The sequence below is a fragment of the Channa argus genome, chromosome 15, assembly GCF_033026475.1.
Source record: "Channa argus isolate prfri chromosome 15, Channa argus male v1.0, whole genome shotgun sequence".
NCBI lineage: Eukaryota > Metazoa > Chordata > Actinopteri > Anabantiformes > Channidae > Channa > Channa argus.
Genome location: NC_090211.1, coordinates 1194966 through 1217725, shown reverse-complemented (window position 1 = coordinate 1217725; position 22760 = coordinate 1194966). Strand labels below are relative to the sequence as shown.

At 41.3% G+C, this 22760-nt stretch overlaps 2 protein-coding genes across 3 annotated transcripts; both read left to right on the top strand.

Annotated features, from left to right (window-relative positions):
- The first annotated feature begins 3666 nt into the window (after window positions 1-3666).
- hoxb8a (homeobox B8a) lies at window positions 3667-10611 on the top strand. 2 transcript variants are annotated; one of them, XM_067478240.1, is made up of 2 exons: window positions 3667-4982; window positions 9358-10611. In XM_067478240.1, the coding sequence occupies exons 1-2, from the start codon at window positions 4550-4552 to the stop codon at window positions 9780-9782; spliced, it is 858 nt and encodes a 285-aa protein (XP_067334341.1). In that variant the 5' UTR covers window positions 3667-4549; the 3' UTR covers window positions 9783-10611. The 2 variants fall into 2 exon arrangements, with proteins under 2 accessions (XP_067334341.1, XP_067334342.1); XM_067478241.1 differs by having other exon boundaries at window positions 3672-4982; window positions 9361-10611.
- Window positions 10612-12472: 1861 nt separating this feature from the next.
- On the top strand, window positions 12473-21110 carry hoxb7a (homeobox B7a). Its single transcript, XM_067478237.1, has 2 exons — window positions 12473-14729; window positions 19880-21110. The coding sequence occupies exons 1-2, from the start codon at window positions 14153-14155 to the stop codon at window positions 20167-20169; spliced, it is 867 nt and encodes a 288-aa protein (XP_067334338.1). The 5' UTR covers window positions 12473-14152; the 3' UTR covers window positions 20170-21110.
- The last annotated feature ends 1650 nt before the right edge of the window (window positions 21111-22760 follow it).

The following is a 22760-nucleotide window of genomic DNA, read 5'->3' as shown; positions in this document are numbered from 1 at the left end:
AGAGGAGAGGAAAGAGTGAAGAAGAGGATTCGACGTTGTGCGGCGCAATAAAAGAATATGACGGCAATAAAAGTTTATAGCGTATAAATTTCTGAAGGTTAAGAACTAAACGGCTGTAAAGCAAACATGGCGAGAGGAAGAGAAGGAAGAGCGGCAGAAAAAGACAGACAGAAAGGAAATATTAGAGGAACTGCTTCCGATTGAGCCGAGATATTAGACTTAGATGCGAGGAAGATCACAGACAATTGTGTTTAGAGAGAGCAAATGAACAGTGGTGGCGTTGTGTGCATTTTACTTTCTGCTACTTTTGTGTTGTACCAGCGTGGAACAGAGGATGAGCCTCACTCCTCCTCCTCCTCTTCTTCTTTTCAGCTTTGGGAGTTTTATGGTTTTATAGCCGTTTGGCTCCAAGTGTTTTGAAGCAGTGTGTGTGTGTGTGTGTGTGTGTGTGTGTTGTCTCCTGTCCGATCTTCTTTTGTTTCTCTGAGATGCATCCTTACAGACGGGGCCATAAACTCCCCCTCCCCAGAAAACACCCAACAACACACCCAGACAGCAGACCCTGTTAGACAGGGGGGTACAGTGGCCGACTCCCAGGCTTCTTTCTCGGCCTAGAGCACCAACACACACACAAACGCTGCTGTAACAAAACGAGTTCAAATCTGAGCTGGACATCACAGACACATAGAAGAAGAACCTGAAGAAGGAGAGAACATTAAGTTACTATTAAGATAAAAACACTCTGATATTGACAATTCTTCTGCTTTTTCTTCATTTTTTCTTAAATTATTTTTAATATTTGTAGTAGTAGTAATAGTGATCATACCCATGTTACAGTATTTTTATTTATATTTTGAATTATTTATTATTTTCATTGTCCCTTTTCAGTTTTATTGCCTTTAATTTGAAACATATCAATAATTTAAAATACCAATATAAATCTGTGATAGTTTTATGATTACAAGTATTACACATAAAGATTCGGCCGCAGTATGAAATGGTACAAGCATCCTGTTAATAAACAATGGACTTTCTAACCAACGATACACACTAACATAAAATAAAAGTAAAACACTTATATTTATTTATTTTATTTTTATTTTTATTTTGCATTGACTGTGCTGGACACGCGCATTCAGGCTACCTACAAGTTACAAAAAAAAAAGAGACATTTACGTCTATTTGTTCACAATTTCACATTTAGTTGAACTTTAACTGTATTTAATCTTTGATTTAATTTGATTTCATATCTTTCTTAACATGAAATCAGTAATAACACACAGTTTTTGCCATGTCCACCTGGTTTCTTTGTTTTTAATAGTAAATTAAATTACAGGTCAGATCTTACCTCGCTCTGTGACATTCAGTATAAAATATATACCGTTTATAACTAATTGAATGTATCAGTAACACAAGACTTTGCATTACTTTCTTTTTCCATTTGCAGTAAGACACTTCCGTGGGACAGACCTGTAACGTCTTAATTTCACTTTTTATTCTCCCACAAATCCCAAACCAATCCTCAAAACCGTCCTCCAATTACAACACGTAGTTTTATTTTAAAGCAGCTTATTTAGCTTTATGTGCGGACTTAATAGAACCATAAAGTTCGATTACAGGTTCAGTTCCCCCTGTGGCCTTATCGTAAGCGGCCGCTTGATGGCGCTCTTGCTCCATCAATAAACCAGAGCACTTCTCAGGCTTTTGAATGCCTCTGTAAGAGAGACACATGCAGGGGCTTCTTTTACGGGAGGGGGGACTTTCCGTATTCCTCCTTTTCGTTTGTTTTAAAGACCGTTTTAAGGAAGATTCGAGGTGATGGGGCCACTTTCTGACTTTTCTTTAAAACATCCTGACATTTGAAGCAGTCTCAGGTTGTTTTTACAGCCCACAGAGGATGAAGAGGAAGGGTTGCGGCCTTGGAAAATAATAACCCATATGCGTGCCGGATATGTATAAGCTGCCAGGATTTTCTTTCCTGGTGCAGAACTGACACCAAGAACGCACGTTCCCCTTGTGTGTGTGTGTGTGTGTGTGTGCGTGTGCGTGTGTGTGTATTTAGGTAACACTGAACAAGAGCATGTAGGATACACAAGAGTCGTTTCTTGATGAAGACGCCTGAGTTCGCTTTTTCTGTAGACGCGGTTGTTTACGTGCACTGAGACCCGTTGTTATAATGTCTAAGTGTGAATACCACACAAGAATTACCCATCCACGTGCTCTAACAGTCAGATAATTTAGTGGTTTGGCTTTGACTGAGGGGGAATGTAGACACCCGTACAGGCGCGAGGAGGCTGGTCAGAAAATGCGCATCACATTCATACATCTCTCACAAGCCCGTAAAGTATAAAACATGGCGTGTTGAAGTTTAAATAGGATCATGGTCTTGGTAATAAATGTGAATATTACTGCGCCAATTACACCGTAGAAAGTCGTATATACAATCAGCTGATTTACCACAGCCCCCGTCTGCAAACATTCAGGCCTCTACTGTTGTATAATCTAAACAAATTCAATTCGAGCAATGACATTTTTATTTGGTGGATATGAGCGCACAATGAAAATAGTCCATATTGGAAATAAAATGATAGCTGTAAAACATAATTGCATTACTGAAATCAAATAAAGAGTCTAGGATTTCTTACACACGCTGTTGTACCTGCAGAAGCCTACGTCGCCAGTTTTCCAGCTCTGCTTTTTCGGTGGGTCCCAGGCCTTTGGTAGTCAAATTAAAATCTTTGCCAAAGAAGAAATCACTCCACAGCCTTTTTGCTCTAATCGCTGCACGTCTTGTCTTTTACGAGCTCCGCTTGTTCTACAAGGCCGAACTTAACCTTAACACAACTTATCGCTTGTTAGAAAAACCACCCCTCCACCTCAGCTCACATATGGAAAACGGGGGGGAAATGACAATTAAATATCGGCCAAAAGTGAGACATTTACGGCCTCCGGTCGCGCAAAGGGCGCGTTATAAATGCAGCCTTTTTTGTTTCTGTGCTGTAGGGACGTAAACAAGCAAACGCTGCCCCTCCACTTTATGGAGCTTTATAGTTTGTTAAAGCATTTACAGCCGCTTTCTCCCAGACTATTACCCTCCCCAATCCTCCTTGCGTGTTTATGGAGATCATATTTATAAAAGTATACCATGATCAGAACGCAAGCCTGCTGGGCCCCGGTGCTCGTTTATTTTGCAATAGAAGACAGGAGAGGCTATGAGAAGTGGTTTTAAAACCTCAATTATGTTTATAGGCCAGCACTTGTTAAAACCGATACCAATTAGGACGCACTGGTCACCGCACTATCTCTCTCTCTCTTCCTGCTCCCCAGTCTGTGTTCACCTCTCTCGCCCAGGCTCCCTGACATTTTCGGGCCTCACTCCCTATGCAAACCACGCTCCCTGCTGTGGGGCTTTAGGGGAAGAAATGAGATAGAACGATTAATGAAAGAGATGCTCTCACATAAACACGCACAGCATCATCCACCAACCTCCATTTCAGACTTAAAGTAAAAAGTGTGTATGTGCATTTGATTTAATGAAATGGCAAGCGACAGAATTCTGATTGCCCCCCTCCCAACCCAACATCCACCCCCTCCTTTTTGAAGCCTTCTTCATTTCCTTCCTCTCACACTCCCTTTGCATTATCACAGGCGCACGGGAGCTCCACGAGCAGAGGCCGGGAGACCAACATCCAGGCGTTCAGGCGCGTGCGAGTACGAACGCAAAATAAGAAGTAGACGAAGAAGAAAAAAAAGTGCAATGGTTTCTGATGCGTTTGTGTGCTTGTGCACGTGTGTCTATGTGCATGGAAAAGCCAATGGGATGAAGAGCTGATAATAGATGCAAATTATCCCTGGAAAACACACACACACACACACACACACACACACACTCATACAGGGGCCAGGGCGAGAAAGATAGAGAAAGATCGAGCGCGCGAGAGAGACAGAGAGCGAGAGAGAGAGAGAGAGAGAGACAGACAGAGAGAGAGAGCCAAAGCGAGAGGGAGAAAAAATATGAAACAACTCATTTGCAGAGAAGTAAATCACGGAAAACCCGTTTGAGAGCGCGACAGGGCTCCAGCTTACACCGTTAACACTGGAATTGTGATGCGCACAAGCCCTTCCTCCTCTACTTCTCCCTCTTCTTCTCCTTTCTCTTCTTTTTCTTCTTCTTCGCTGGAGATTTTATGGAATCGGTGTGATTGTTGTTGTTATTGTCGTGGTGGTGCTTGTGGCTGTAACTGCTCTGGCTGGCTGCCGCCACCTTCACCCATATCGCGACCGGTTTGTCTGTTGTGGTCGTGAGGGGGGAAGACCACTACAACGGTCACCGACACCGGCGGCAGACCTGCCTCACGCTGTCTGTCTCCCTCCCCTCCGTCTCTCTCTCTGAGTGTCTGTCCGTCGGTTTTTCTCTGCTTCCCTCCGCAAGGAAGAAGCAGGAAAAAAGCCAACAGCGCTGAAAGTCGCTCCCCCTCAGCCCCACTCTGACTCTGCAGAGCCGAATACAAACTGAAACAACTAAGAAAAAACCACAAGCGACCAAAAGATGAGTTCATATTTCGTCAACTCGCTTTTCTCTAAATATAAAAGCGGTGACTCGTTACGTCCGAACTACTACGAGTGCGGTTTCGCGCAGGACCTGGCCGGCAGCCGACCCACGGTGGTGTACGGCCCGGGCTCCGGCGCCACCTTCCAGCACGCTCCGCAGATCCAGGACTTCTACCACCACAGCGCCTCCACGCTGCCCAGCAACCCGTACCAGCAGAGCCCCTGCGCGGTCACATGCCACGGCGAGCCGGGCAACTTCTACGGATACGACGCCCTGCAGCGGCAGACGCTTTTCGGGGCCCAGGACACGGACCTGGTCCAGTACAGCGACTGTAAGCTAGGAGGTGCACCCGGGCTCGGCGGCGAGGACGCGGAGGGAACCGAGCAGAGCCCCTCACCGACGCAGCTGTTCCCCTGGATGAGGCCGCAAGGTGAGGAAACCAGGAGCCGCTGTACAATGGTTGTTTTATCGAAGGCACGTAGCGGTCTTTCCCTAAAGCTGAGAGTTCGTGTGAGGAGCATAGCTGCTCTGAAAGCAGGGGAGGACATAACAGAGCAGGAAATAGCGGGAGAAAGTAAAAAAGTGGTTTTAAAAGTGGCAATTTAGGAAAAGGCATGTTTTCGCTGGCTTTTGTCTGTCTTTCCTCAAAGCGGAAGACAAAAGCACGTTTATGGTTTTATTGGCAGCACCAAAACTTGTGAATGACTTTAGTGCTTAATTGCCCCGGTCATATAGCCTAGAGAGAGAATAGTCAAGAGAGACCCGAGACAGGGATCTGAGATCTCAGTGTCCTCTACATACGACCCCCGTCCGAAAACTGTGAGGATTGTGCTTAGACTACAATGTTGGAGGTAGTTGTTTCCAGCAGCAAAGACCCATATTAGACGTGCAGCTCTGACATGGGTGAAACTTTCACTCCTTTTTCCTTTGGCCTTTACCATTTGCCTGTGGTCTCCGGGATCATTTGTCTGCACGGTGGCCGATTCTTTTCGGATTGAAAGCTCCCTTTAAGCGTGTGTGTACGAACTAATATGAGTGTAAGGTGCACCTTCATAAACACACAGGCCTGTTGACTCAAACATTAAAATCAAGTAGTCAAGTCATGTCCGTGTAGTTCACATTGGTGGTGGGTTACTTTTGTATCCTGTGTGTGCGTGCGAGTGTGTGTACACGCACACATACACACACAGTTTGGTTCAACTGCTTTAGATTATAAAGTTAGATAGATAGATAGATAGATAGATAGATAGATAGATAGATAGATAGATAGATAGATAGATAGATAGATAGATAGATAGATAGATAGATAGATCAGCGAATGGATGGACATGTATAGTAGCCTATTTTGTTTAAGCTCATATTTCTTCTGCTGTGCTGCTGTGCGGTCTGTGTGTGTGCGTGTGTGTGTGAGTGTGTGTGTGAGAGAGAGAGAGAGAGACAGTTTATTGCTTATATGTTCTCGGTTGTATATTTTAAAACTGGACTGCAGTCGGGCTTTGACTTGTACAGGACGTTTGTGGCTTTATGATTATCATCATAAAATAAAAAAAAAAACAATAAATTATAAATTAAAAAAAAATATGGTCTGTTTGTACGCAGAGCTGCTTCCTCTTCATCCACATGGAGAAGAGATAATCTCCTAATAGGTGTTATTTTATTACAAACCTGTTACTGCAGGTAACAATGATGATAACACATTTTTATTCACGCACGGTTTTATAGGATTATGGAAACTCGTGCAATACCAACCAGCAGCCTATGGTTTCCTGTTTGTGTTTTCAGTAAATCGTCATAATGTACATTTTTAATCTGTGTTATTTGTCCCTAACCCTTTGTCTTCCGCCGCTTTCTAAATCACCTCTGTCTCTTAATAAGAGCAGCCACACTCAAACTCCAAACCCCTTCTTAAGAAGATAAGGTTTCAAAGATGACAGTTATTAGTCGCTTCATTAACGGTTTTCAAACACTATCCTCGGTTTTAACAACGCGCCGACCCCATGATGCAGATCATCCGGGGACCCGAAAAGTCGAGTCAAAACAGGAAACCAGGCGTGTCAACCCGTATGCCGCTACGGTCAGAAGATGCTTTGTGCGCACGCAGTTACAGCCCGTACACGCACGGTTTGATTGGATATTATGGCTTCTCAGTGATAGAATGTATTAGTTGGCCTACAGTAACTGGGGAGAGAAACGGACGAGCTTTTGGGGTTTAAATCGGGAGGTGGTTATCCTTCACATTTACCTCCGAAATTCTCTTTAATGAGAACAGGCCATTATGTTTTATAAAGAGGTATATCACACTACACCCCCACACCTTCCATCTTATACTCCCAGCACGAAGGAAGCTCCTTGAATAAGTCTTGAAATACTTAGCCCCAGTGCTGGAGTTTTAATACATGAGTTTGTCTTTAAACTCGTGCATATGAGCCAGTTTTACGACTGGTGCTGCTGCGGCCGGGGGATCTTGACAGAGTGTTCTCTCTGTACGGCCTTAAAATGAGAAATGAGAATAAAAATCTGATTAGGCCGAAGAATAAATGCATGTCTGGCTTGGTATTAGTGGCTTTTCCTCGGCTCTCATTGGCATCTGCTGTCGAGTGGAAACCTCGTTTCTCCTTCCCCCCAAAATGTCAACTGCTAAGTGCCATGCATTTGTTTAGGGCTTATTTAATTGGCTTTGTAAAGGTTTAATACGTAATAGATCCTAAAATGTTTCACAGTCCCAAAGCTTGTATCATTTTCCACCACTATAAAAGTAATGCTTTATGAAAATGCCAAATAAATGATTTAAAAAATCATTTATTCCTCTTTGTTCCATGCGAGCTGAAGATATTATGGAGAAGTGGATACGGGATGGGATGCCGTGACGCAGCCAGGGTTGGAGGTTAAATTCCCGGTGCATGTTGCTTTTCACATCAAAGCGTTCATGCTGTTATTTTACCCAGGAAAGTGTTTCCCATTTCCCTTAATTCATAGCTGGTGACAGCAGCGAATGTGGCGCCAACTTCTCCTCAGTCCCTATAGCACGAATCACGGCGCCAGCCCCGTGACAGATAACACATACAAGACATTTATATCATTTACAAGTCCATGCATTTCCATAAAGACTCCCTTGTCTTCTTCTTCTGTCTGTTTGACCATAAAGAGCAGCTCTGTGCCCACAAACGGACACTGCACTGCGGGGACCACCAGAGTCACAGTAGTTTCCAAAGCAGTAACCATCCTGTAGGACTAAATGTGTTTGTGTGTGTGTGTGTGTGTGTGTGTGTGTCTAAAATATGTATAGACGATGCTTTCCCTCGTTTACCTGCAAGCTTTATGACATAATGCAGAGTGATCAGTGCAGACAGATAACATCAGACTTCTATGAGGTTATAGCGACAAATGCGCTTCCATCAAAGTCATTGCCCTCTTGCGTAATCGAATCCAGAAACTTTACTGTCCTGCATAAAAGCACGTGCATGTGTGCTTACGCCCTAATTTCAATACGAAGCTTTATCATCACTCAAAACAGAGAATCGCATTGGAGAATCAACGTTTTCTCAAAAAAAAAAAAACATCTCCCATACATTTACAAACACTTATCAATACTAAAACTATCATGCAAAGCCTGAAGTCCCTGTAGATCAGTAATTTAAAAGCATCAGTCTACATTCGAGTTTTATGAGCACTGACATATTTAGTCAGTAGTATTTTTATGGTGCGACCATCAAACAGAAAGACAAACACTTTTATGGAAATATAATCACAAGCAGTCGGAAGTCTGCAGTCAGACTGCCGAAGTCTAATGTGTGCGATTTATCCACACGGTGTTGGCTTAAAAATAGCAAGAAGACAGTGATTTTATATTTTTCAGTTTTACCAATGGGTTAAGGCCATCAAGCATTTTGTCATTATATCACGAAGGTTGATTTACAGTTGAAATATTTTGTTATTACTGTATGTGTGTATTAGATAAATTAGATAGTAAATCTTAGTAGTAGTACTTCTTTATTGTTCAATATTTGCTGTTTTTTGTAATTAAAATTCCACTTGCGTCGCTGGAGGATCGTTTGCTGTGCGGAATCATTTTCTGCTTTTCAAATAATATATGTTCGCGTCTCTTACGGTTCTTTTGAATATAATTTATCTATTATTTTTCATTATTTTCTTAAGTGAAGTGATGGACGGAAGGTTTTTGTGTTGCTCTTAGCCTCACTTCTATTAAAAATAGTGTGTGTGTGTAACAACCAAAGCAGAGCATCCTTCCTCATGGGAACCCGGGACATTTCCAACACATGATTTCACTATATATTCACTAAACGTGAAATAGGGGCGTTGTCACGTTTTGGCCCAATAATAAACACGCCACTGATTTACTACAGACAATAATAAAATCATCCAATCATCCAAAACCAGTGAACCAGTGTATTTACTGACATTCTGTTTTTCATCAAATAACTTAACATGAAGTTTCATTGTAATGAAGCCAAAAAACGGACCAACATCATTGTTATTCTATGGGTTTAAAAAAAACATGTGCAGAGTTAAATGACTAAGTTGATTACTTTATAAGAGTTTAATGACAATTGGATCATCACTAGACTAATTGTGGACTAATATTTTACCAATTATGTTCAATGCTGGGTTCACATGTTGATATGAAAAGCCTTTGTTTGACCAGGTTCTTGGGTTTTACGGAATGGGGCACGTGTGAGGGGCGCTGATGGGCTAATAATTGAAGATGTAAAAATGTAGACGTGTCTCTGATGAGCTCTATCTCCTTTCCATGTCTCCCTTCTCCTCACACCTACCGACGCCCCCAGTAGCTGCGGGCAGGAGGCGAGGCCGACAGACCTACAGCCGCTACCAGACCCTGGAGCTTGAGAAGGAGTTCCTGTTCAACCCCTACCTAACGCGGAAACGCCGCATCGAGGTGTCGCACGCGCTGGCGCTGACGGAGCGGCAGGTAAAGATCTGGTTCCAGAACCGGAGGATGAAGTGGAAGAAGGAGAACAACAAGGACAAGTTCCCCAGCAGCAAGAGCGAGCAGGAAGCCGTGGAGAGGGAGAGGAGGGAGAAAGAGCTGCGGGAGTGCGGCGGCGGCGGCGGAGGAGGAGGAGGAGGTGGTGGTACTGGTGGTGGTGGAGGTGCAGAAGGTGGAGGAACAGGCGGAGCCGTGGCGAGCACGGCGGGATCACAGGCCTCCGTGAATGAGGACTGCTGCGAGAAGACACACAAGCAAATGTAAGAAGAAAACCTGGGACGTTAGGGAAGGGAAAGATAAGGGAACAGGGGTGAAAGCAGGAGGACGAGGAGGCTGTAAATGCTGGACAGTTTAAGGGGAGAGGGTGGGTGGTTGCTGTTTTTGTCTTAATTGAGGCCATTGGACTGCCCCGCTGTCTCTACGATCCAAAAGGGACTGGTGAGCCGGACGGACTGGACGTCACTGTCTGCTGGCTGCAGAAACTGCGGGAAATGAATTAAAAAAAAAAAAAAAAATCACACAGTGAAGAAACAAGCGAATGAACTTGAAAAAAATGAAATTGATGAGGGCGGGGGTGGATCAATCCAGTTCAAACAAACATAGTCTCCTCTAGTGTATAAAACCAACAAAAAAGAAAGAAAAATGATAGCTTCCTTTCTTCGTGGAACAATTATTGTGGAAACATTTCTATATTGTTAGAAGTTTATCATTAACAATTTTATCTTTGGCAGCTGTATAGTTTTTAAGTTAAAATGATGATGATGATGGTGCACTTTTTACTGTACTTCTCACTTATATGTTGTTGTTGTAATGGCAATGATTGATCATGATGATGGCGAAGATGATGATGACGTAGCAATTAATGAAATTTCCAACAACATGAAACTGCCTATTTATGCCGTTTTAGTAGGTCGGGTCTCTTTTTTACACACTCTAATTGTCGATTTAGTTCGTTTTATGATCAATGGTGTTTGTTTTATGTTGTCTTCATTTTTTTTCTCTCTCTCTCTTTTTGGGTAAAAAGCATGCGCACAGTGCAGATTAAAAGAAGAGAACATTCATAAAAATAAAAAGGAGAAAAGTGTCATAAAAATGTGGCTTTCTGCGTTTAATGAGAAGCAGAGTTGTGACGGCTCTTGGGGTTGATTTTATGGCTGTTTTACTCTCAATTAATATGAAATTAGAGCTATGAAGTATTAATCGACTGTCAATAATCAAAAATAGTGAGATAAGGGGAAAGAAAATGCACGTTCAGAAAGTTATTTTACTCTCTTCCTCTTCTTCTCCACACTTTCTCCCCATCCTCTCCCTTCCTCCTCTCTCCATTATGTCAGCACCCAGACTGATAAAACCGTTCAGTTCACAGGCCAAACATTTAAGCCTCGACTCGGAAATACCCCCCCCCCCCCCTCCTCTTCTACCTCCTCCATCCAACATCACCACCACTACTCACACCCGCACACCCACACACAATCCACATCCTATCCAAACACCACTTTATTTATGGCCTGGTCCTCCACCTCCACTTACATTATTACAGGCCTCTATAAACTGCCTTCCATCATCATCATGGCGACGACTTGAGCTCCGGATTGTTTCCATATGGGCTGATCAAACACACCGAGCGTGCATATTTACACGTCCTTATACATCTTCGTGCTGTACGAACTTGAGCGTTGTTATTTGGACTTTGCCGGGTACAGGGGTGGAGGATGTTGTCATCAAATCACTGAACATTCGATCTCGTTTCTAGACATTAACCTGGAAACGGATCCAGGATGCACATATCTGACATGTAAAGCCATGATAGGGCACTTTTTTGACAGATACACTGATGTTGCACAGTACACACACATCATGTGAACATATACAGACAGGCAAAGATAAATGGCTCATACATCACACGTTTTGTAAAAACTGAGATTCCAAATAGTGCATTTTGGACCATTTTAGTTAGGTTGTTCCGTTTGGATATCATCTTTTAAAGCTCTGCTATAGCAATTTTATTATGTTAGGAGACTCACAGCGGACAAACGTGAGAAGTTGAAAAAACATTGGATCTAATTTTAAAACTCAAGAGAAAACAGACAACATCATCAGGGTTATATTTTTACCCTGTACAGATACATAACACAAACGGTTTCCACATGCGGAATAATAAGGTGAAACCAAATTGTCACTTCTCCTTATTGACAGATCGTGGTTTATTTCTCAACTTTATATTATTTAAAGAAAAACAGATTAACCTGCAGAAATGGACATTCTTCTCTTGGAATCAATGCATGGCCGGATTGAATTCTTTAAAGGGCCCTGGGGCAATAATGTGCTGTTGGGCCCAAGCTGACCCCTTCACATAGTGTACTACAGATAGGAGCTTCATTATCCTAAAATGTTAACTAAGATTGATGCACTATGTGAGTAAACTAAAATAAAACAGGACCCAGGGCCCCTCTCAATGTAGTGTCTGTCTTCCAATGGCGGTGCAAGCAACTCACTTTATTGTAAATCAACATGAGAGATAACATAAGTCATTTCACAGCAAAGGAACAGTCGTTTACTGCTGTAGCCACGACAACCAACAACCTCTTAAGTAATGGCATGATTTTTCCCTAAACCCAAACGTGTTGTTTTCAGCTTTGATTTTTTTTCCGTGGCACAACCCCTGCTGCCGTGAGTAGGGGGCTGTGGACAAGATGGGCGACTTTTAACTTCGGCCATAAGTTAGTGTCCTATCATCTTGAGCCATTACATGCTCTAACATACATCACTAGCCCTTTATTATCTTATCCTAATTATCTTCATCTCTTCTGCCACATTTACAAACTTCTAGATAATATCTACTACTTCCTGTCAAGCTTGGGTCATATCACAGGTAGCCTCACATAGTCCAGGTTGGAGGATTTGTCTGATTGACCTGGAAAACCTTCCTTTCTACATAGCCTCATACTTTATTAGTGCTGATTCATCGTCTAAGGGATGTGGACTCATTTCCTATAGGTGAACAGTTATGGTATTTTACACACTGAACATGAGGAGGCTCTATGAGAGGAGGGAAAATGTATAATTAAGTTTACGGCACCATAAGGATGAGACGTTTTAACGCACAATTCAACTAAACGTCGCCCACATAACTTCCAGATTGTGCAAAACAAACATAAAAATATTCCAAAAATAAGCAAAGAAGCAAGGTTACGTTCCTGCACAGTGCTGGCTTATTGGGAATATTCACAATTAATTCAGTGTTGTGGATTAAACAAAGAAACCTGCTCTTTCTGATCCTATAATTGTCCCACATCCTTCCCGTTAGAGAAACAAAAAGTCACTGGAATTTTACGCACGCATGACTCTTCTGTGGCCTGTTAAACATTACACTCAGCACAGAGATTTTATCCAGCTGAGCTCAGTCACGGGTACAGATCTAAGCATACAGCCGAGCACCTGCATGCAAGGTGAGTTTCCTCTGCAGGGTGAGATGGATCCAGGTCCAGGGACCATAACTAATCAGACATGAGCTTACAGGCCCCGCCACCTTTACTATCCCCTTTTTCTTCTAAGAACTCTGCTTGTGTAATGGATTCAGTGATGTGTTTCTTCTCTGAAACACCCAACCTCCAAACCCCAATTGCTTCAGCCCTCTCAGGGTTTGGTTTTGTTTGCCTATAGACTGCAATATATACCAGTATATCTAACAAGGTATTGCGGGAGTGAGAAAAAAACATCTAAATCATTTTTGTTTTTATATTTAGTGTTAAAAATGTCACTCTTCATAAGAGAGTGACATTTTTTGAGAATGTGCAATTAACTTTATGTAGCCACATTTATCTTATATTGTGAGGGCTTTTATCATTTTCCGTGCTTCCAATAACGTCCCTTACTTTCTGTAAGGCTGTTTACAGGGTCTTGTCTCTGCTTGTAGTGGCCAGTAAGCAACGGTACACAGGACACAGGGCCTTGACAACAGGCGGTTTTGTTCTGGTCTATGGGACCGTCTTCTCTGCATGTGTGGTCTCTAAAAAATAAAAGCCCAAAGAGGCAAACAGCGGAAATCCATGTCTTCTTTAAGGAAATCTCGCCAACTTTACGCACACGCCTAGCGAATGTCCGTTTCAAGTCCAATCAATATCACACCTAATGGTGTTTTCAGCTATTTGCGCACGTCACCAATTTACAACCACTCCTGAAAGGCAATAAAGGCGTCAATTGCATGTTTTCTAACCCTCTATAAACCTTGGTGATTATTGGCACGTTGTGAGGTGCTACATATTGATCGTATAATATAAATTGTATTCTATGCTGCATTTGATTCACTCTAATATCTTTATACAATGTGTGTGTGTTTTGCGGCGGTCACTCCCTGTGCCTTGTGGCTAATTTCTCCTATTATAATATTGCATCCGGAGGGACACTGAGTCGGCCATTGGGCATCTTGATATCACGTGAACCCGTGATCACGTGGTCAATGGGGTAATGGAAGGATGGGGAGGAGAGAGTGTCATGGGGTGATTTTTTTTTTCTTTTTTTTTTTTTTTTTTTGGGTGTAAATCTAGACAGTAATACCCCGCCAATAATTCACAGTGCCTCGTAAAAAGCCGACATTAAACCGCCCTAGGCCTACAAATCACCGCGGCCAAATTATGAGTTCGCTCTACTTCGCCAACACGCTGTTTTCCAAATACCAACAAGCCTCTGCGATCTGCTCCTCTCTGGTCTTCACAGACTCTCCAAGTTCTCCCTCTCCGACTTCATCTACTTCCCCTGCGGTGTCTTCGTCGTGCGCCCTCGTGCCCAGCGGATATAATCACCATAATATCCCCAATGGCAGTTGCAGCGGAGGAGTCCGTGTCGCTCCCTCCTCCTCTTCTTCCTCGTCTTCTTCTTCTTCTTCCTCTTCCTCCTTTCCCTCCTCCTCGTCGCTCTGTTTGTCCCTTTCGGGACTAGAAGGGGACAGCGGGCATAATCGACCCACCGCGCAACCTCTCAACCCTGCAGAAGTACGCACAGGAGAGGCCTGTGGGGCGCTGGGAGCAGCGCCACTGTGCCCACCGCTGCATAGATGCGCCGCGGGGCTGCTCCCCGATTCTATTCAGCTCTGCTCGCTGGCCTCCAGACTCCCTGAGCCGGCCTGTAGGAGGCAGAGAATCCCGGAGCCGCAGCAGCAGCGCCAGCTGAACCACCAGAGGCTATTGATTTACCCCTGGATGAGAAGCTCAGGTGAGGGGAGGGGATGGGGGAGATAAGATCAAAAGCTATAAGGGGCGGCATGAGATAATTTAGTAGGCCTCGCAGGTGAGGGGGAGAGGACGAAAGGAGGGTTGGGGGATGTTTTTCTTAGAAAGGTTGGGTTTGTGTGCGTTCTATGGGGGAGCGCGTATTAGTATCAGCTTGACCCAGTAATTACGTTAAACGCTTCTTAAACTGTTGGCCCGGTTGCGCAGCGGCCACTGCCGGTAGCTGAACTATGCCTGTCTTCCCTATTCTCTCTGACACTTTTTTTACAACCTCTCTCTCTCTTTGCAGATCCTTTATGGCTCCGCGACCTCCATAAAACCATAATTTAAGACTTGGTGAATATTCATTAGGTAGTATTGTGTTTAAAAAGTCACTCCTACGCCTCGCAGGAGTGAATGGAACATCATACCAAAGAGTTTGAAACAGAAGGAAAGAAGTCTTCTAACAGTTATCATTCATATTCAGCTCATATTCCGTGTTTGACTCAGCTGGGCCTCTGCGTCCTGATAGTTTGGTTTGCTCTGTCAGGACTAGCTGAAAGCCCATTGTGCTATTGTACTGTCACCCGAATCCGCTAATACTTTAAACACTATAAATTAGCAGAATGGTTTGATCTCTGAATGCCTGTCCTTTCTCCACATTGTAAAAGCGGCTTTGTGCGACAGTAGCGGCCAGCATTCTGAATGGATGCGGGGCCTCAAAACCTCGAACCACAACAAACGCACACAACAAAGAGCATTTTTATGTTTGCGTAAAAATAGAGATGGTGGCGTGTAAAAGTGGGAAATGTAGCGGTAGGATTTACGCGTAAAACGTGCGTAAAGATGAATGAGACCTTTCCAAGAAACATGGACGTGGAAGATCAGAAGAGACATAGAGTACTTTAGATCAATTTGTGAAAGCTGGTTTATGTTGGAAAAAACTATCCATTCTCACAGATAATAAGGTTCATTTTGCAAAATCGTTTTTATTATTAAACACAGACAGACTTTTTTTTTTAGAAAATTATTCTTGGAGTAATCAGATCGCTCCTCCTTAGCTGGAAATATCTCGGTTGTCGTCACCGCAGGTTCATTTGTGTCACTGTAAGATCTTCAAGTTCACCGCGTTGCTTCAGGAAGCTTGTGTGTGTTGAGGTGTTATTGAGAGCTTTCTTTTGGAGATTTGTCTAAAAGAGATTAGATTTTAAAAATCAATAAATGGAAATATTTTAAGAATTAGGCTCAAAACGTTGAAGTAGCCCGGGCTTTTGTTTTGAAAGTCAGAGGGCAACTGAAATAAATATCAGTGTTACCATTTTGGAAATTGTGTTAAGATAAAAATTATCTGTGCAACTTTAAGTGTACAGTATTACAAAGTGTTATTCTATAGTCTACAGTATTATTATTTAACTATATTTCAAAAGTACACATACACAGGCTCTCTCTCACACACACACACACACACAAAAAGGCAGAGGAAAATATTTTTTTTCTGCTTTTCTCTCTCTCACTTTGTTTTTAAAGGGGGGGGGGGGGGGGTCGGAGCAGACAGCTTATATAATGAATTTCTCGATTTTAATTTAGATCAGATTGCAGTCCAAGGCGTGGTGAGACGGTTGGAGGGAGCTCCCCGGAAGTTCCCATTATCACAGAAAAATAAGACTAACATGAAAAGCTAAACTCATAACATAGCGCTCAGGATATGGATCAGAAACGCATTTGTGTCTGTGTGATAGCGCGAGAGAAGATAAAATATGGAGATGAATATTATCTGACTTATTCTCTCTCACGTACACGGTTACACACACACAGTTTTAACAAAACGGTTCCAACATGCTGACACTCAAATGGTCACTGCCTTCCATAATACACAATTGCAGAAAAGAGAAAGCATCTAATTCACACTTTAGAAGCACAGAGTGATACGCTTTGTATTTAAATACAGGGATTGTAGAGCTTTTATTTTATATGTAAAGATGCTTTTTATGAAGATTTAACAGTATTAAGAAATTATTAAATTAATCGTGAATAGTCATACATTCTTGAATGTTTTCACCAAATTCAGTGGGACAGTACTATATAGATCAATGTTTTGTGATTGATAAGGGGAAGAGCGGCATGTTCTTTGTCAAAAACTATAAAATAACAATGAGCTTTTATGAGTTTCAGGTATGTAAATAAGAAATACTCCACACATACAGTTTGTATAACCATATAAAGCTTAAAGTTAATATAATGCTGACAAATACTCATATTCTTTCATGCATCTGTAGCACGGTAAATTAATCCAGGAGGCACCCTGAGTGCACACATAACGTATCCATGAATGTGTACAATCTGAAGGAGCAGTAAAGTGTAGCAAAACCTCATATGAGGCTCTGGGGAGGGTACGATGAGCAGTGCTGGATTTTAGAAACACTGAGATTAGGAGACTCTCAAAATGATATAGATTTTTCACAAGGTTTTTTTTTTTTTTTTAGGTATTTAATGACTTTATTTCTTTAAGTCATTCTGTTTGTGGGAAGAAGAATCCACTGCAGACATGCTTCTTCCATTAGTTACAGCTTTAAAACAGCTTGAAACTCTAAGGGTTTAAACACTGGTATCACATGTTGATTCTGGTTTACAGTCAGATTTTTACTGTATATATACAATAGAGTACAGGGTTGTACTATAACGTGTTTTAGACTAGCAGGACACTTGTAATACATTAGTTTTAATCGGGTGTTTGCTCATATGAATCAGGTTTTGTTGCATCTATAAAGGCAGTATTAAGGCAGTTTTTAATGACTAGTCTTCAGTAACTAATTTTGGCTCAAATGAGGGTATGTGAAGTGTGAAATAAGTGGAATCAGCCTGTAAAAGTAAGGTGTTTAGTTTAGTACACTCCCTTTAGATTTCTAATTCTCAGAAAAAAACTGGGAGGACATGACCTCAGTGCCCTCAGCCCTGGTCATGGTGAGTGTAATAAAGCTTTTGTCTGCAGTTTCAAATTACAGTCAGCACAGTGGCTGCATGGAGAGGCTATATTCTTTACCAGCGAGGGCTTGAAAATCAATATCAAATCAATATACATTTCTTTCTTCAGTTCATTTACACCCAGGAAACAGACAGTTGAAGGCTGAGGATTTATATCCAGCAGATTTATGTCAGACCTGGGGAAAAGGTATCTGTGCTGGACTGAAAATCTCACAGTCTTCCCGTGGCTGCAGTGACCTCTGATGATTAAAGAAATGAAAACCTTTAGATGGTTAGTTGTCCATCAGATGACACAGCTCGCGGTTCTTGTCTTTATGCTGCTCTCATCTGCTCATATGAATCAGACTTTGGATAGATTTTGTTGGATGGATAGCTGAACTCCTGCAGGGTTCAGATTAAATGAGAAAATAGATGCTGAAATGTCCAAATGGCAGCACGGAGCCTCCCGGTTTCTAATGAAATCCCTAAGGATGATTTTTCACAGGAATCTTTAGAGGAAGTGAGTTTAGATGTGTTTGTGGCCCACAGACGACCTCTGAGCAGTGAAAATGTGAGCCAGTTTCTCTTTAACCTTCAGGCGCTGTGTGATGTCGCGAGGTCAGCACGGTTTCTGTCGTATTAGTCAGCACTGAGGAGCTTTTTTCTTTTTCTTTCAAACAGCCCCAACATGACTCGTGCTGAAAGTTTCTCTGCACATCAGTGGTCACTCTCACTCCGATTTTTTCACTTCCTAAATTCCTCATTTGTTTGTGTAGTCGACTACAATTGACACACATCACTGTTAAGGGCAAACTGTGTGGAGTAAACATTGAACAGAGGCTCAGACGGACAGCAGCTGAACCCACAGTTTGACCACATCATTTAGTAAGTCCTTTACAGTGTTTACCCAGCCACAAGTCAAATGGATCAGGCAGGAAGTGGAGGTGGCAACAAGTGGCCACCAGGTTTGGACTGAGGCCACTGAACAACACAACAGTTTAAAAGGTTAAACTGATTTATTTATGATTGATTTTGAAGATCAGTGTGCTATCAAACATTACAATTGTTGTATGAGTTGGATGAGTCTTTTTTAAAAATCTTTTACTCATCTCGTTGACTGTGAAAAAAGAAATCTATTAGATTGTACCTTGTTTTTGTAATGTAATGATAACGATTAGTCTAAAAGAATTAGTTAGAAACAAAGTCATTTAAGTAAAACTTTTTAGTTGCATTCTTTATTATAACTTCAGATTTTAATATTTCTATTTTTAATTAATATTTTTGTTAACATAAGGGACTCTAAAAGAAAAACACATGCACATATATACAAAGAAAGAGAGATTAAAAGCTAGAAATTTTGTAAATACAAAAGCATAACTTAATCAGTTAATCATTAGATAATAAGGTACATTTCTTATACTAACTCAAAAAGTTTAACATTTTGTTGACTCAGAATTTTATTTTACGACACCATAATGATGAGTTTTATTTATTTTTTTTATTTTTTTACTTTTACTTAACAAAATTGCATTTATATAAAACCAAAATAAAAATTATTCTGAAGTATAATAAGAAACATAACTTACATGCTTACAATTGCACTTATAAGTAAAATGATGACAGTTCATTTTGAATTTAGAATAATAATGAAAGTAACATGATAAAATGTCGAATTGAAATTTTGCAATTTAGATATACTTCCTGGATTTTCATTATTTACTTCTAACTTCTTTGATTTATTTGACTATGTTCTCCATATTTAATTCACTCTTTTCCTCTGGAAATGGAGTTCCACATTATTGAATGCTATTATTTTGTTTGTTTCATGAAAATAGAACTACATTGTTAAGATATTCTGGAGCTTTAGTTCAGCCGAAGCCTGACGCTGTATTCATCGAATCATTGTTTCCTTAGACCTAAAGAAAAAAAAAAAATCACCTTTACTACATTGCATTTATTTGGTGTTTTTTTTGCTATTTGTTGACCGCTATTATATTTAGATAGCGCCAACCCTTTATTTGTGTTACTGTGAGCGTCGGATAATAACTACAGACTTACATTTTCAAAACTAAAATTGTACAAAGTGTCCAGGGATTAAAGTGTTAAAGATTACTGCCTCTGGTTACAGTAGGTCACAGGACGTATGTAGGAGGACTTTGTTGTGATAGAGTACATGTCTTTCTGTGTGCGCAGGTGCTGATCGGAGGCGCGGCAGGCAGACGTACACGCGCCACCAGACGCTGGAGCTGGAGAAGGAGTTCCACTTCAACCGCTACCTCACAAGACGACGGAGGATAGAGGTTGCGCACGCGCTCTGCCTCACGGAGCGGCAGATCAAGATCTGGTTCCAGAACCGGAGGATGAAGTGGAAGAAGGAGAACCGGCCGACTGAGGGAGTCTCCAGGGCGGCAGCTTCAGCCGCGGCTGCCGAAGAAGAAGAAGAAGCGAATGAGGAGGATGAGGATGGAGAAGAGGGACAGTAAACGTAACAAAGTGCTGCTCTGACCATACTGTCACCTTGACGTAGGCTTATCGGAAGGACAAAGTGACCTTAGCTCTGCAGAAAGGCTAGAACAAAGTGCTGCAAGTGACATCAGTGTGAGCTATGTCTTTACCGAGTCTCATTATATTAAATATATATGCTAAAGGCAACACAGCATCCTGAACCACGCTAACGTATCCCCGTATACGCAGGGGAGAAACAGCATGGAGACAAATCCACCATTTTAAGAAGTTCTTATTAAAAACTGTCTCTGTGCGTTGTTACAGCCAAGTCCCATTCAGAACTATTCAGGCTGTAAAAGTCCGTCTCCGTTCAAAATAGACTTAAGCAAAATCTCCATTGGCACTTTACTAAAGACTAAGACTCTCTCTCCCCCTCTGACTTGAGAAGGCTTTTAGCGGGCCACCAACTAAACCCTTTACAATTTTCTAGTAATTTAAGAAGAACAACCCGAACATGTTTTCCTTTAACGCAGATGTTAATTGAGCTAATGTAGGCATGATAAAACATTTAAAGGTTTAAGGTTTGTGTCCTTTTTTTTATTAAATACCTATAATGCGGTGTCTAATCCTGTGACGTGTTGTAGGTGGACAATACACTTTGCTTCTGTCTTGATTACATTTTTTTATATGTTGTGACAAATAATATGGATATATAATATAGTTAGTCTAGATGCAACTGGGAGAATATTTTTATGTCAGTGCGTCATAAAGCTGGTCATGTGGATCAGAAAGGGATATCTTCGATAATAGGAGTTTCTGTCTGTAATGGTTCTTTTGCTGTGAAGCTATTATATGCGTTTTGACAGTGATTTGATCTTTTTTCTGTATTTGCTTCTGTGCTGTGTTGTTGCCTGATACATTTTCAGAGTAAATGCACTTTAATTTGCTTGTATGTAAATAATAAACATTAACTGCAGAATCTTGCTTGTCTGTTACTTTAATAAAACCATTGCACCATAACACTGCCAGATTGCCAAATATATGTCCAGGCTGCACAATAACGTCAACATATGCAATTAAATATTTGCATCATGTGTTATTGCTTTAACGATGCGCGTTGCATCCTGGCATCATTTCAAAATAGTGTCCCTTTTCTAGCCATTGCTTAAGTGGCATCTATATTTTCCATCACGCAGTGGATTTAGAAAATAATCCATTCAAATCAATACACAATTTTTTTTTTTTTTATTTGATCCCTGATGCTACAGAAAACGTGTGTCAAATTTAAGTTACAGAATATTTAAGATGATTTGTTTTGCAGTCTTTTACGGCTTCCGTCCATAAAACGCTGACTTTCAAATCATATTGTATATTGTGTTAACTGAAATATTTCTCCCGTTAGAAAGAGAAAAGTGCCATTTTCGTATAACTGTGTTAAGTTTAGTGTTGTAATTTGATTGTAGGGTGTAATCATTACTTTCACACATTGTAAAGCTCAGTAATGAGTGTCAGTGTTCTCTTAAAACGTCCTCACCTTGTTTACAGATTTCAAATGTATTAACTGGCTTTTACCCCCGACTGTTACAGCTAATAGCATTCGAACTTTCAACACACATATTTATGTAACATAGCACTTCATTTATTTCACTAACTAGCTCTTTAAAAAAAAATCTGTTTTTTTTGGTTTCAATGGGTGTGTTGGGCAAAATGGAGACAACATCCATTTCAAACATTTATTCCCTTTATCTTCTTGTATAAATAAAGTTGACAGTTTGTCTCATTTGAGAGAATATTTAATTGGACAGTGTAAAGTAAGTATTTATTTAAACTCGATTACCTCCAGACTGAGAACGACCCTTCCTGATCATCGAAAACATTCTACCAGGCTTCAGTTTCCCACCTTTACACTGCGGCTTTGCCTAAAAACACACAGGTCTGCTCCTGTTTAGCTGCACAAATATCGACCAAGTCGAAGAGACATTGTTGCCCATATAAGTCTTCGACAGTCTGTGGCAACTAAAACGACCACATCAAGTGGTGGAAGCCGATGGCGGTGATGGTAGGGGGGGTTACAACAGATCCTGGTGTGTTTACTGCGCCCATGAAAAGGCCGGAAACCCCAATAAAAGCAACAAACACACAAAGAAACCAAATGACCGCCGAATCCTGTTTGTGCCTCCTGCTCTGTGTTTCTCCTTCAAATTTCTGTTAAATTTTAACTTGGGACATTTGCATAGAGGAAGCGTTGGAAGCTTACCAGACATTCTCCAATTTGGAAAGGTCACATGTAGGTCATTGCAGGATTCATATCAAAGTTTTTCTGCGTTTAATGATATACGGAATAATGTCCATGTTGCCTGTTGCCTGAGTTGATTTTCTGATTTTACTAGAGATGATAAGATAAATCTGCAGTGTTCTACATTTAGTGCTGGGTAGAGAAAAAAGGCATCATTTAATTCAGAATTGTAAATAGGTCGCTAAAACGTACCGAATGCGGGATGAATAAACCATCGGTGACCAAAACAACTATATGTTAATTCTGTAATAACCTTGTGTGGGCAGAAAACTAAATTATTTTATTTTTTCAAACATTTGCATTTAGGTGTTTTCATATCTCTTCTACTACAAC